Source organism: Coffea arabica, chromosome 2e (genome assembly GCF_036785885.1).
Source record: "Coffea arabica cultivar ET-39 chromosome 2e, Coffea Arabica ET-39 HiFi, whole genome shotgun sequence".
Taxonomy (NCBI): domain Eukaryota; kingdom Viridiplantae; phylum Streptophyta; class Magnoliopsida; order Gentianales; family Rubiaceae; genus Coffea; species Coffea arabica.
Window position 1 is genome coordinate 33,523,658 of NC_092313.1, and position 15,035 is coordinate 33,538,692.

The following is a 15,035-nucleotide window of genomic DNA, read 5'->3' on the forward strand; positions in this document are numbered from 1 at the left end:
TGATGATAAATATATACATATATATATATATATATATATGACTTTTGACCAAAAAAAAAAAAAAAAAGAAGAAGAAGAGGAGGATTGAGATGCAAATACGATATGTTGAATTTTTTTTTTAAGCGATACGTTAAAATTCACATATCTATCTAAGTAAGGTACTCCTCCTCCTTTTGCCTCTCCATATTATTATTATTATTTTTGTCAAAACTTTGCCTCTCCATATTAACCACACTAGTAATTTTTAGTTGTAGGCTTAGTGTTCTAGATCTACAAGAGGGTTCTAGCCTAAAGAAAAGGATAGTGGCAGGCCAAATAATGAAAGAAAGAAAATATTTGTAACACAATAGCATAAATAGTAAGCAAAATAAATTCTCAGCATAAATAGTAAGTGAAATAAATTGTGCGATGTCTCCAGAACCCATCTTAGCTGGTACGGATTTTAGTCGACTCTCAAACTTGGTCGTATATATATATATATGTGATTTTGTGCCATGATCTGAGGATTATGTGAGTTTTTAGTGCTGTACATATTCCCTATGAATGTAACGTAATCAAGCTAAGACATAACTTTCCTCTTAGTGCGTCTAATGGCTGCTGGGAACATTCTGTCGGTGGTTGCGGGTGGGGCAGTAGTGTAATGTCGCAACGAATCTTCTGTTCCACACCCAATGCCACTCTCTGTCCCATTTTTTATTATATTGCTATTTCTCCTTCATAAATATCATATTTTAATTCTTTTTTGTTTCCTTAAGATCCAATAACTATTAATTCAGTAATACACAAAATTTAACAAACTCAAAAAATCAAAATGCATAAAAAATATTTTTTATGAATTTTCTGCTGTATTTTTTAATTTTCTATTATACATTGCTTTTTTGAAGCTGTTGTATTTATTTTTTTACTGAATTAATAGTTATTGGATCTTAAGAAAACAAAAAAGAATTAAAACATGATGTTTATGAAGGAGAAATAGCAATATAATAAAAAGTGGGACAGAGAGTGACACAGAATGTGGGACAGAAGATCCGTTGCGGTGTAATGTGGCACACTCAGTGGAAGGAATTATGAGTTGTAATGGGATATTTTAGAGTTTTGAAACATGTTGTGTACCAAAGAAAACGCCTAATCATTTTTTTTTTTAAAAAAATCTAAATAGAAAATTCCTGGTGATGACTCAAACAGGCCATGTTGATATTACTATTTTAAGGGAGAAAGTTCCAACTGAATTTTAAGAAACTTCCCGTAAAATTCGCATCCAACGGTAATAAAAAATAGAGAAACCAGAACCTCCTTGAAGTAAACCTCCAAATTACTGAACCACATAGATTGTCAAAAGTATAGTGTAAGTGGCTTTTCTCCAGATGTAACCCAAAACCACCGAAAAAGAAAGAAAAGAATTATTGGATGCAGAGGACAAAGAAATAGTGGAACTGGAAGTTGAACATCTTGTCCCGGATTCTTCAATGTTTAGTCCCATAGTTGTACAGCAGTCAAGATGCTATTATCGAAAGATGCATCTCAGTTGTATATATGTCCTAAATATGTAGTCTCGAGAGAGGAGGTGGCTTCCTGATCTTTGTGGCTTGCTCAAAGTCATATGCTATCTCTATCAGTTTTGGTTCTGATCCTTTTAGCCCTCCAAAAGAAATGCCATATGGGGTGCCATTAGTGTTATAACCTGCTGGAACATTTATGCCAGGGTATCCTCCGGCAGAAATAGCATATACAATATTGTCAGTAGGCGTCACTAAGGCATCCAATTTATTTTCCTTCATCAACTTCTCGAACCCATTTTTGGACGCTCTAGTTGAATTAAGCAGTAGTTGCCTTTCCATTCTGCCAATGCCATTGGTTTTCTCTGCTGCCTCAAATATATCTTGTCCGTACTCTTTTATCTTTTCCTGAAGCACACACAGTCGAGTAGTCTGAGAGTATTGTGTCTCAAACAAAAGGCTATCGACAGAATTGAGCCTGTTGTTTACTTACCAACTTTGAGTGTTTCTTATTAAAGACTATTGCATCAGCTAGGGATCGCACGGGAGAGGCAATCAACTGCTTTAGATAAGCATTTAATGCCAGCTTGAATTCCACATTCATGGCTTTGGATTGGTCATTGAACATTGAAGCTGTGATGGTGTCGAAGCTGGCTGTATCCACAATGTCTACCAATACTGCACCTCGTTGCCTTGTTTTAGCCAAGATCTCAGAATACTGTGTTAGAACTTTAACAGTATTGAAATATGCTGACCAAATCTAACCAAAACAAGATTTCCCATTTGCTCTGTGAATCAACCAAGAAACATGCTGGAAGTTTTTTAATTGGGGTCCAAATGCAAAGTAATCAAAATTCAATTCAAAGTACAAACAAAAAATTTTGTGGTGGCTAGTCATTCTGCTCCTTTATAACTTTGCAGAAATGTTCACATGCATCCCAGATCAATCACAATCATCTTTCTCTGGGCACCCAATGTAAGCTTCCAATTAGGTATAGTAGAACTTTAAAGGTTATGCTAGTGAACTCACCTTAGAATGTGGAAGTGAGGTTCAAAAGCTTTCAATTCTTCGGAGGAGTTGCTGAATCCTACAAAGGAGTACCTTGGAATCCCCAGTCTCTTGCAAATAGCCTCCACGAGGAATATACTTGGAAGCTTTTTTGGTTGCTACTGCATCAACAGGATCAAATCCAACAATGGCATCAAGAACATACACTGCATCAGAGACAGTCCGGCATATCGGCCTGTTCTGCCCCATAAAGGAATTGTTATGATTTTGTATCAATTTACTAATAGTATCTTTGTCATGTTTGAGTTCTAATTTCAAGTTTATACTATATGGCGATGAAATACAAGTAAATTAATCATCTTTCATTACCCAACAGTATCCTGTCGAGGCGAGATGGGGACAACACCAGCTCGACTTGTGAGCCCTACAGTTGGTTTGATTCCCACAACCGAATTAGAACTAGAAGGGCATAAAATGGATCCAGCTGTTTCTGTACCCAGTGTAACTGCAGCCATATTTGCTGCTACTGATGTTGCAGGACCGGTGCTTGAGCCACATGGATTAGCAGATTTAAGGTATGGATTCTACATCGAATCAGATCCACAAAATGGAATTATATATCTGTACCAGAAATTCTAATTGACCTGGAAATGCTGCATAGGAAATCAACTTTTTGTTTCCTAAGCTACAAATTATTGAAAAAATAGAACAAGAGAAAAAAAAAAGGAAACTTTTGACTGATATAGTTGCATGAAATTTTGGGAACCAAATGAAGAATATCAGCAACTCACCACACTTTGGCCACGTCTAGCATTCCAACCATTAGGCACATTGTTTGACCTGAATGCAGCCCATTCTGTCATGCTAGCCTTTCCTAATATAATTGCACCAACCTTCCTTAGCTTCTTAACCACCCCAGCGTCCTGAGGTACAATTGATCCAAGAAGTGCATAAGATCCAGCTGTTGTGTTAAGCTTGTCCTTGGTTGCAATGTTGTCCTTGAGCAGAATCGGGATACCAGCCAGTCCTGTCACCGATCCTGGCTTCTTTGCTTTTCGATCCTGGTCTGCCTTGTGGGCTAAATTCAGAGCATCTGGATTCACTTCTATGACTCCATTAAGAACTGGATTTAGTTTCCTAATCTCTTCTAGGTAGAATTCAACCAAATCCTGAGAAGTGAGTCTGTTATGATCCAAGGCAATCCGAATATCATGCACGGTAGCTTCTCTGAATGAGAATGGACTTCCCTCAGCATTATGACCAAGGCCAAGAATAGTCGTACTCAAAAGAATTAGTAGCCAAATATCCATATTAGACATGCAGAAAAACTATTTCTCGCTTCTTGATCTTTCTGTGATATTCTGAAGTAGCTACTGATAAATAAGTAGCCAATAGAATGTCTTTAAATGCCAGCTTGAATTCCACATTCAAAGGCTATCCGAATATCATCCTCTGCTGTTGTTTTCTTGGCCATGTTTTCCATGATAAAGACATTCTGTTGACTGATTTTTATACCTGGTATAAGCACTTTTGGAGTAAAAAACATATATAAATAAAAGTGAATTATTATTTATCGTTTAGACCAAATAATCCCTAAAAATTTATACATAGCTGCCTCATGATTTGAGGTAAAGTATCATGGTGAATTTTTCTATTAAAACTAACAATCAACATAAAAAAATATAAGTATCATGGTTAATTTTTCCACCATCTTTGTACTACTTTTTTTTTCCTTTTTGTTTTTCCTTTGGGAAGGGAAGAGATGATGTACTCATAAAAGAAGACAAAGACATTGCCAATCATTCCATTGGTAAAAACAAAGGCCACCATTAATTGAATGGCTTTATTCAGCGACAACATGTGAATAACAACATAGTGGATGTCTTTCACAAACCACATGCTGCACATGCTTTCTGAAGGAAAAGCAAGATTAATGGATGATTGGATGCTGAATATCAAGAACATGTAACCAAAAAACTGCTTCAACTAAATTCAACTCTTCTGGGAATGGGACGCCTGCAGAACATGATGGCTTCTTCAAAAGCAAAAGCACTCCCAATTAGCTTCGGCTCCATCCTTTCAAGCCTGTAAATATTGTCCCAAACGGCGTGGCATCTTTATCATAACCGGTGGGGACTGATTCCGGGACATCCTCAAATTGCCAAAACTGTTGCCGGCTTGCCGCAGATGAACGTATTGTTGTCATCACAGCATCTAAGTTATTCTCCAAATCAATATCTTGAAGGCGTCTCTTGACTATTTCTCCATCTACTACATTGCCTACTTCTCTTCCTGACCAATCCCAATTCTGAAGCTGCTGTAACCAAAACATCTTGACCATCGAAGTCGCAAAAACTCTCCTGCAAAACCATGAGTTGATTGAGAAGTATGCAATTCTTGCTTTGTGATATAGCTAACCATTTAATCGTGTAATAGGATGTCTATGTCAGATTATTCAAATACCAAATCAGGATTGTTCTTGTTGAATGATATAATTTCAGCAAACGACAGTACATGAGATTCAGTTAGGCCCTCAAGATAATCGTGTAATAGGGTGAGCTTAAATTCAGCCAGTATTGCTACTGTCTCGGCCACAAATGCTATCTCAGCCAGTATTGCTGGCTTCAACTTATTCAGGGAGAAGAAGAAAACATGCTAGCTAAGCTAAGCACAATTAATGGCCTAGAACTGGCAATATAACTTAGTTCAGTCATCACTTGTCTATCTTAATGTGCGCAAATCATTCTCAAGAATTGGAACCGTATCAGATCTATTCAAAAGGTTGAAAAGGGAATTCTTACCACACACAATTTCTTTCCTTTGAGCTTGTTAGTGTGGCGACCCCACTTCCCCCTAAGGCGAACCAAAGGGTTGGCGGGCCGTCTGCCCAGTTCTCGCCAGGACTCACGCAAGCATTCTAACCCAAAACCTTCCGACGACTAACCTGAGCTATTACAGAAATGATTCTCCCGAAATAAATCGATTTCTATCACCACATTAACTTCAAAGATAACAGCAGATAACTTAGCCAATCGACGGCTCTTAAACACTTCACGCGTCGCTCGCAATGATTAAAGACAAACTATACCAATATAAACATACCTACCGAATATTAGAATTAGGGATTACACTTTCCAGCTTCAAGTAACAATCCAAAATGAAAGGTACAATGCTTAGCTTAGAAGTCATTACAAATCGAAAATTAAATTCAAGTTGTTCAAGTACATTCACTGGAAATATAAGCTGCTCAAATACTTTCAAACTTCCCATCCTGTAAGGAAAACAAATAAACATGGGGTGAGCTAAAGCTCAGTGGTGCCCCAAAACATGCAGTCACGTAAATCAAACAGCGAATAATAATTTAAACGAATTGAACAGTTAGGAAAGCGTATAACAGCACAAGGTAGGATACAGGGGCTCTCAGGAGCCATTTTCCTCGCTTGATCGCCATTCAGCGTAGTTGACCCTCCGTCAACTCTCACTACTTATAGTCCATGTAGATCCACTCATTTTAATCCTAACCCGTCACCATTCATACCCCGGTCCCGGGCCCGAACGTCGACTAAGGACGCAGTATACTCGAGATATACCCGTAGATAATTGGTCGAGGGATTCACCCAACGACGTTATTGTAGTTAGATTCAAGTGTCGAGGGATTCACCCAACGACGTAACTACTTTTAGATTCAGGGATTCACGAGGAAAAAAAAAATGATTCACGCAAGTCACCACTCGAACGGCTAGTGCGATAAAGTACACACTGCTCACTTCGATGGATCAAAACTCGTTTTGCAATTTATCACATATCGAGTCAAGAAAGCACTTAATTCAGGTAGGAAAAGAACAGGCAGGGACACTCACCAAAAGTGAAGTTCAGATGTCAAGTTGGGAATCGAATTCCGCGTCCTCGCAATATCCTAGAATACCAAATTTTGAAACTATAAGTTGTCTATTCAATTTTTAAACTTATTCGTATAGGAATTTATTTAATATAATACTAGTTTACTTCTCAAGAAATTTCAAAAATCTATTTAGGTTGAAACTTGACAAAAGTAGTAAAAATGTTCCTTATAGTTTTCCTTAGAAGAGGGTAACTAGTATTATTTACTAAAAACAAGTCGACAAACTTCTCAATATCAAAGTTAGAAGGTTATTTTGAACATTTTCTCTAAAGTTACGGCTTTTGCAAAAATTATCCTTAAAACTATTTTTCCTAAAATAGGGTTTCTTGCCGAGTAAGTTTCCCAAGTTTTTCACTAAAATTAGTAAAACTCGTATTTTGGAACTTTTTCCTATAGTTAACTATCCAAGTGCAAAGCTTAAGGAAAGAAAAGGAATTAAAATAAGACTTAGAGTTTTCAAAAGTTATAGAACTTAATTACTATAGCTATCAAGGCTAGATTGAGCTAAAGAAAATTATCGAGTTGGAAAGTTTTAGGCAAAACACTAGATATGGAGTTTTATAATATGATACTAGCTGGAAAAATATTTTTGATTAATTTGATCACAGTTACTCGAGTTCGCAAGGTCGATACAACTCCCCCCCCCGCTCCAATTCCTTTTCGAAATCATAATATGGATCAAAATATGGCAAAAATCACATAGCAAATTACTAGGGCTTCGTCAATCATTAGCCCTAGATTTCAACAATTGCATTTCTGAATAAAATAAAATGATCAACCAAGGCTTCATCAATCATTAGCACTTGGTTTCAGCAAACCCATCATAAGCAAATAAAAATAAAAGTAAAGCCCCCAAGACGTTCCAGCAATTAACTTCCATCATCCAGTAATACTTATAAAATCATTCCAATGGCCAAGGGCTTCATCAATCATTAGCCCTTGACAACATCAATCACTCCCAACCACAATTTAGTCAAGAATTTAAACCACAGGTAAGCTAAAATCTCAATCCAAATCCAATTTAGTTTCACGAAGAAAACAGGACATTCATACCAAAACAGTCTACTTCAAGGATTCCCAGACAGCAGTACACATGGAGGAAAAATACGAAATTTCTACAGAACAAAGGCCTATGATTCTAGTTTCAAATGCCACTGACGGCACCTTAAACGGATTTTTCTACACCAAGATATAAGCATTTTACTGAGACTGGTCAGTGAAATCCGAAAATCCGGAAACTCATTTTTCACTTGTGAAAAACTCCTTTTTCTCCTTTAAAACCATAAGACTTTTATTCAAACCATCCATACATCTCTTGTAGAATTCTAACACCACATTTTCCAGGCATTTTCAACCATTATGTTTTCAAAGAAAATTTCACAATCAAGCTGGAAATTCTAACTCAAACTTTGGCAACCGCAAGGAAAATTCCAGCAGTTGTATACCCACATTTTTGGTTAAATCTTTCGAGATATCAAAACGTTTCATTGCTAAACAGCTTTCACATTTTAACGTGTACATTTTGTCATGCGTTTCGAGCTCATAATACCCCAAGGAAAAATTCCAGGAACCACTTAAAAAAAATTCAGTTCAACCTTTCGGTCATTAAAATTTCCAGCCCTCGTTGGTTATAAATTCAAAATTTCCTTGGCTAAGACATGCTATTAAGCTCTCAGCTTCATCATACACTTTCTTAGCTAAACAATGAACATTTCTAGTTCAAGAGTTGAATTTAAACAACTGTTATAATCTTCAAAATTTCCAGGTTCAAATTCACGGCAGTTTACAAAGAAATTTTCCAGCAATTGTATGTTCTTAACTCCAACTTTTCCTTGGCCAAAACAGGGTATTAGTTACTCAAATTCAACATGCCAACACTTAGATAGGTAATTAACATCTCTCGTTCAAAATCAGATTCAATTAACAACTACAAACATCCCAAAAATCCAGGAATTCATTCGGCTCTTCTTGGATAATCTTGCATACAGCAGATTTTCTTATTTATTTTTGTTTCTAGATTAGCCGGACCAAAACACTTCAGGCAGGGCTTAATCATTTAGTTTTAATTAGCCAAACACCTAACCAAGTGGAAATCAAACACGTTCCAGCAAATTTCATGCTAAAATACCCAAGCAATTTCCAAAACAACTTCAACGGCTAATCTGGAAAATTAGTTCAGCAGTCCAGAAATTTTCTAATAAGTTTTCCAGCCATGCAACCGAAATTCCTAGCCATAAAGTTCACATGCAACACTAAGTAAGGAGCTTATCTATCAGGTTGATCCAAGATTAAGCTCAAATCACCACACCCAGCAAATTAAAACCAAAATTTCCAGCTCAAGTTCTCGGCAGAAGCAAATTCTTACGCAAATCAGATTTTCTTTTTCTAATGACTCATCCGATGGTTTAATATTCAACATGCAAAGCTTAATCCTCTAGTCCTGAGATAAGTAATCATATTTCTGAGCTCACATTACCACAAATGGCCGAGATTAAGGCTGCATTTTCCAGTTCAGTTTCTCGGCAGAGTCATTTAATCAAAACAGAGTTTTCTGAAACTTTGGTTTCCTCATCCGACTACACAACCAAAGCATGCATGCCCCTACGTGACTCTATCTACCTCTGATCAACCCAAAATAGTCCAGAAAATTACCTCAGAATAGCTCAGCTCACGAATAAGAAAGCTACGAAATTTTCTCTCGGCTCACGCACAGGTTTGTTGGTTCTGGTTTTCTGGTTGCGACTGGTGGAGGGTGAAGCTGGGTTGCAGCTGGTTGTTGACGCGGAAAGGGATGGAGCTTGCTCACGGCTTCTTCCTAGTTCCACTCTGGCTTGCAGACAGAACCTTGGAAGAGTTGCAGCTCGTGCGACTTCCTTTCTTTTCTCCCCTCTCGGACGGCAGAGTGAAGCTCGGTCTCTCCCTCTCTAACTCAGTCGATAATAACAAGGCGAAGTGAATGTTGTGGTTGAAGCTGAGATAAGGTGGAGGTGATTTGCGGTGAGGGATAGGTTGAGTGTTTTGGGAGGTTGTGTGTTGGATGAATTTGTGCAGAGAAGATGAAATAGTGGTGCTTGGCAGAAATGGAAGAGTTGGCTCTTTGGTGATTGGCCGAATAGAGAGGTAGCGCATAAGGTTGTCCGAGACTTTGGTTTTGGAATTGCATGGTTGTTTTGAGATAGTGTGTAGGGTGTTTTAGTCTTTTCACGTCTCTTCCTAATCTCCACTCAAGACCTTAGTTCTAACTTAATTCCAAAAATTATCCCCAAGTGTGATTTAAACGTCGAGTTATACACTAATCTACCTAAACCATTTTTTTATCGAATAATTCTCGATTAAACTTTAATATTAAGGTTCCTAGTAATTCCTATATTATTTAGCGATTAAATTAGTTATTAGAATTTCCAATTATTATTTCTCAAGAAGTGGAGTTAGTCTAACTCGAAATTTATCGATTTAGTAATATAAAGTCAAGTGAAATAATAATTAAATCCAAGGGTGTCAATTTGCACATAAAAATTATTTTTACGCACTTATTGTGAAAACAAAGAAAGATAAGGATATATTTATCGAATTTTCACGCCTGAAGTATGTTTAGTATATTAGAATCATATTTATCTAAATTTCATTGGTTTTCATCTTAACGCGGAAATTCTTATTAACATTTAACATTAGCAACTAATTGGAATTAATCATAGGGACTTAAATAATTTATTTTAAGATAGTAAAGCTATTGACTCAAGTATCATTAATTTAGCATAAAGGAGACTAAGTGTTCTAACGTTTTATGTTAAGGCGATAAAATTATTCTAATTCCAAATGTATTAATATATTTGAGCAAAAGCAAGAAATTTCATAACTTAGAAAAATTATATTAGTTCACACATGAAAAGTGTTTTTAAGTACTTATCTGCAAACAAGTGAAAGTAATGCTAAAATTACTAATGAATTAAAAATGCAAATGAAATATGCACTGGTTTATATTTATATATATTTCAGGGTTCTCATTTATAAGCTAATTCCAACATTTTTACTTCAAATGAAATTTGTTAGCCTACTAGTATTTTATTCTTGCAAAAGTTCAATTATTGAAATTTTAATGTTCTGAATGTAATTGTGAAGGATTTCCGCTACCACTTAATATTATTAACGCTTAGACTTGGCTATCGGAACTCAAAGAATTAACCTCAAGGCATTAAAATAATTTACGCCAAAAAGTGTTAGTTTATAATGGCAGGAATCAAATAATTTTTAATATTTTGCACACTTAAACTGTTTGTAACATAAAACTACTTTTACGTACTTATTTTAAAAAACAAATAAGAAGAAATATGAAGTTTATTGACAATTTTTAAAAAAATGCGGGTACACTACATATATTTAATATTATATATTTATGTATATATTTTCCATGGCTTGTTTAAGAACGAATAAGGTTAGGAGTAGAATTTATTACAAGTCCAAGATGCAAAGGCAATACGTAAGTACACCTTTATTTTATACGTATATATCTGTAGGCATATTTTCGAGGTTCTCACAGTTAGCACGAAAAATCATGCAGTCGAAGATATTAAAAGTTTACCTAACCAATAAACAAGAAATCACTCAGTATAACTGTATTATTTTAGTCAAGTTACATTTTTAGTAGCTTTATTGGAGCCAAATTATCGTAGTTTTATTGTTTAGAAAGTGATATTATGTTTGAAAATTTATGGTAGCTGTGAAGATTTGTTTACCAAGTCATCTGATATAAATAGGGAATCTTGTTAATCATCATTTAATTGAGAAGTGAAGAGTAAAAGTTTGATAGGCTTATTTTGTTGTATCATTGATATAATATTTTTGACTTATTTCTCTTCTTCTACACATATTTTTATGTATGTAATTGTCTCCCTATATACATTGATCTTAGAAATTTATCCCTTATAACTTTTTAGTAGAATGTTTTGGGTTCCGCATACTAGATATTGATTTTTGAGGATGCGGAACATAAAAAGTTTTGGGACAGTCTAAATGTTGTTTTTCCATTTGCATTATAGTTGAAGATGGCATTAGCCATCTGCTAGTATCTGCTTGTGCTCGTGGTTTAACTAGATTTATCCGCTGTGCAGAGAAAAAGTTTCTACCCTGTTAATTAGGTAAACTAGTAAACCACAAAGAAATGTTGTAGGAAATTTACGGCAAAAGAATAAAATCTCAAAAGCTCCCCCTTTTCTTCCCTTTCTCCCTCTCTCTCCTCCTTTCTCCTCCTCCTCTCCTCTCCCCCCTCCTGTTCCTTTTCCCCCTCCCTTCTCTCCCCCTCTCCCTTCACCCCTCCCCCTCCCCCTTCCCCACTGGCCTCACGACAGAGCACAATAATCAGATCACAAAGAACAAAAGGAAAAAAAAGTTCAATTGCGGTCCACTAACGCGCCAGACCCAACACAATAAAGATGTTCATGAAACAGCACACATTTGGTCTAGAATTCCGCAACAAAGATGTTATAGTTATACAGCCGTCAAAGGTGCTAATATCAGAAGATACATCTCAGTTTTAGATATGTCGTGAATATTTAATCTTCACAGAGGAGGTGGCTTCCTGATCTTTGTGGCTTGCTCAAAGTCATATGCGATCTCTATCAGTTTTGGTTCCGATCCTTTTAGCCCTCCAAAGGAAATGCCGTATGGGGTGCCATCAGTGTCATAATCTGCTGGAACATTTATTCCAGGGTATCCTCCGGCGGATATAGCATAAATAATATTTGCACCAGGTGTCACCAAGGCATCCAATTTATTTTCCTTCATCAACTTCTCAAATCCATTTTTGGACGCTCTAGTTAAATTAAGCAGTAGTTGCCTTTCCGGTATGCCAATGCCATTGGTTTTCTCTGCCGCCTCAAATATATCTTGTCCGTACTCTTTTATCTTTTCCTGAAGCACAATAGAGTAGTCTTAGAGTGCCGTGTTTTTCTAACAAAGGCTATGGACTGAATTTTAGCCAACCATTGCCTACGTTGTGAATGAACATGACCCTAAACTAAAGATTCTGTTACTTACCAACTTCGAGTGATCCTTATTGAAGACTATTGCATCGGCTAGAGATCGCACAGGAGAGGTGATCAACTGCTTTAGATAAGCATTTAGTGCCAGCTTGAATTCCACAATCACGGCTTTGGATTCGTTAATTAACATTGAAAGTATGATGGTGTCGAAGCTGGCTGTATCCACAATGTCTACCAATACTGCACCTCGTTTCCTGGTTTTAGCCAAAATCTCAGAATACTGTGTTAGAACTTTAACAATATTGAAATAGGTTAACCAAATCCAACCCAAACAAGATTTTGTATTTGCTCTGTGAATTAACCAAAAGACATGCTGGAAGTTTTTTAATTGGGGTCCAAATGCAAAGTTATCAATAATCTGTTCAAAGTACAAACAAAAATATTGTGGTAGCTAGTCATTCTGCTACTTTACTACTGTACAGACTTGTTCACACACTAGGTCAATCACAATCATCTTTCCCTGGGCATCCAATGTGAGCTTTCAATTAGGTACAGTAGAACTTCAAAGTTTATGCTACTGAACTCACCTTAGAACGCGGAAGTGAGTTTCAAAAGCTTTCAGTGCTACAGAAGAGTTGCTGAATCCCAAAAAGGAGTACCTTGGAATCCCCAATCTCTTTCCCTTAAGTCCATTAGACTTGAGAAATTGCAAATAACCCCGATGAGGAATATACTTTGAAGCTTTTTTGGTTGCTACTGCATCATCAGGATCAAATCCAACAATGGCATCAAGAACATACACTGCATCTGAAACTGTCCTGCATATTGGCCTGTTCTGTCCCATAAATATATTGTTATGATTTTGTATCTATTGTTACGCTTTCTTGTTCATTTTCAAGTAATAATTCACCTTTATACGGTACGGTGATGAAATAGCGATAAAATAAAAGCAAATTAAGCATCTTTCATTACCCAACCGTATCCTGTCGAGGTGAATAAGGGACAACACCGGCTCGACTTGTTAGCCCTACAGTAGGTTTGATCCCCACGACTGAATTATAACTGGAAGGGCATAAAATGGATCCAGCTGTTTCTGTACCTAGTGTGACTGCAACCATATTTGCTGCTACTGATATTGCTGATCCGGTGCTTGATCCACATGGATTAGCAGATTTAAGGTACGGATTCTACATGGAATCGAAACCACAACATGGCATTGTATATCAGTACTTGCATTTCTAATTGACCTAGAAAGGCTGCATAAGGACTCAGATTTTGATTCCTAAACCACAAATTTCTGAAAAAACAAAACAAAGAAAAAGAAAATTTCTGACTCATATAGTTGCATGGAAAATTGGAAACCAAATGGAGCATGTCAGCAACTTACCACACTTTGGCCACGTCTAGCATTCCAACCGTTAGGCACACCTGATGACCTGGCAGCAGCCCATTCTGTCATGCTAGCCTTTCCTAAGATGATTGCACCAGCCCTCCTTAGCTTCTTGACCACCCCTGCATCTTGAGGTACAACTGATCCCAGAAGTGCATAAGATCCAGCTGTTGTGTTAAGCTTGTCCTTGGTTGCAATGTTATCCTTGAGCAGAATTGGGATACCAGCTAGTCCTGTCATGGAGCCTGGCTTCTTAGCTTTTCGATCCTGGTCTGCCTTGCGGGCTAAATGCAGAGCATCCGGATTCACTTCTATGACTCCATTAAGAACTGGATTTAGTCTCCTAATCTCTTTGAGGTAGAATTCAACCAATTCCCGAGAAGTGAGTCTGTTATGATCCAAGGCAATCCTAATATCATGCACAGTAGCTTCTCTGATTGAGAATAGACTTCCTTCAGCATTATGGCTAAGGCCAAGAATAGTAGTACTCCAGAAAAGTAGTAGCGCTATATCCATATGGATTTCTATACTGTAATATCTTTGAGAGAAACTATTTCTATATACTGGTAACTAAGTTCTATTTCTTCTTGTTGTAATTCACTAGTATAGTCAAGACAATGGATATATATATATATATATATATATATATATAGATGATATAGTCGGATGATTCCATCCTCTATTGTTGTTTTCTTGGCCATGTTTTCAACGATAAAGACATCCAGTTGACTGAAAAAAAAAAGGATTTTCTGCTGACTGACTTTTGTTTTTGGTATAGTACATTTGGAGTAAAAACATAAAACTCGCGGGAAACAAGAAACAGAGAGGGGAGAAAATCCTAACAATGGACAATTCCGTTTAGTGAAGCCAAGCTTAAAGGTAAGAAGATGAGGAATCCTTCTTCACGCGGAAATGATGTCAATCAAATTGCAATGACAGAGATATATATAAATAGAAAAAGCATGTTGCAGATAAAATACTGGAGTAGGTAAAATTTGGTACATTATACTTGAGGAAGTTTAGTCGTGAAGACTTTCTTTTGATTGGATAATTGATCAACAAAAAACTAGCAGTCAAAGTAGCCATCCTCATAGTCATTGTCATATACGAGCAAGATAACAATACCTCTTTAAAGTAGACCATTAGATTGATGATAATATTTAGGGCAAATTCCACTTTACCCTTATGTGGTTTAGCGTTTTTTCACATAACCCCTCTATGGTTTCAAAAGCTATATATAACTCCCTTGTGGTTTGGATTA

At 36.6% G+C, this 15,035-nt stretch overlaps 1 protein-coding gene, 1 long non-coding RNA gene and 1 pseudogene across 4 annotated transcripts; all 3 read right to left on the reverse strand.

Annotated features, from left to right (window-relative positions):
* Positions 1-1,291: 1,291 nt before the first annotated feature.
* On the reverse strand, positions 1,292-3,906 carry LOC113732451 (probable amidase At4g34880; annotated as a pseudogene). Its single transcript, XR_011840748.1, has 5 exons — positions 3,297-3,906; positions 2,875-3,089; positions 2,527-2,740; positions 1,990-2,188; positions 1,292-1,904 (listed from the first exon to the last, which is right to left on the reverse strand). The product of XR_011840748.1 is annotated as a probable amidase At4g34880 (transcript).
* Positions 3,907-4,273: 367 nt separating this feature from the next.
* On the reverse strand, positions 4,274-9,471 carry LOC113732454 (uncharacterized). 2 transcript variants are annotated; one of them, XR_011840750.1, is made up of 2 exons: positions 9,059-9,471; positions 4,274-4,865 (listed from the first exon to the last, which is right to left on the reverse strand). It is a non-coding gene; the product is annotated as an uncharacterized lncRNA (long non-coding RNA). The 2 variants fall into 2 exon arrangements; XR_011840749.1 differs by lacking the exon at positions 9,059-9,471 and adding an exon at positions 4,969-5,262.
* Positions 9,472-11,778: 2,307 nt separating this feature from the next.
* On the reverse strand, positions 11,779-14,369 carry LOC113732453 (probable amidase At4g34880). Its single transcript, XM_027258217.2, has 5 exons — positions 13,772-14,369; positions 13,357-13,571; positions 12,972-13,214; positions 12,440-12,638; positions 11,779-12,313 (listed from the first exon to the last, which is right to left on the reverse strand). The coding sequence occupies exons 1-5, from the start codon at positions 14,288-14,290 to the stop codon at positions 11,963-11,965; spliced, it is 1,527 nt and encodes a 508-aa protein (XP_027114018.2). The 5' UTR covers positions 14,291-14,369; the 3' UTR covers positions 11,779-11,962.
* Between the last annotated feature and the right edge of the window lie 666 nt (positions 14,370-15,035).

Bases quoted from the DNA above. Each gene is read 5' to 3' on its own strand.
- LOC113732453 (XM_027258217.2), bottom strand. From the start codon at position 14,290: ATGGATATAGCGCTACTACTTTTCTGGAGTACTACTATTCTTGGCCTT. The intron at 12,639-12,971 runs GTGAGTTCAGTA...GGCTAAAACCAG, and splicing joins ACTCACTTCCGCGTTCTAAG to GAAACGAGGTGCAGTATTGG. The intron at 12,314-12,439 runs GTAAGTAACAGA...ATTGTGCTTCAG, and splicing joins ATAAGGATCACTCGAAGTTG to GAAAAGATAAAAGAGTACGG.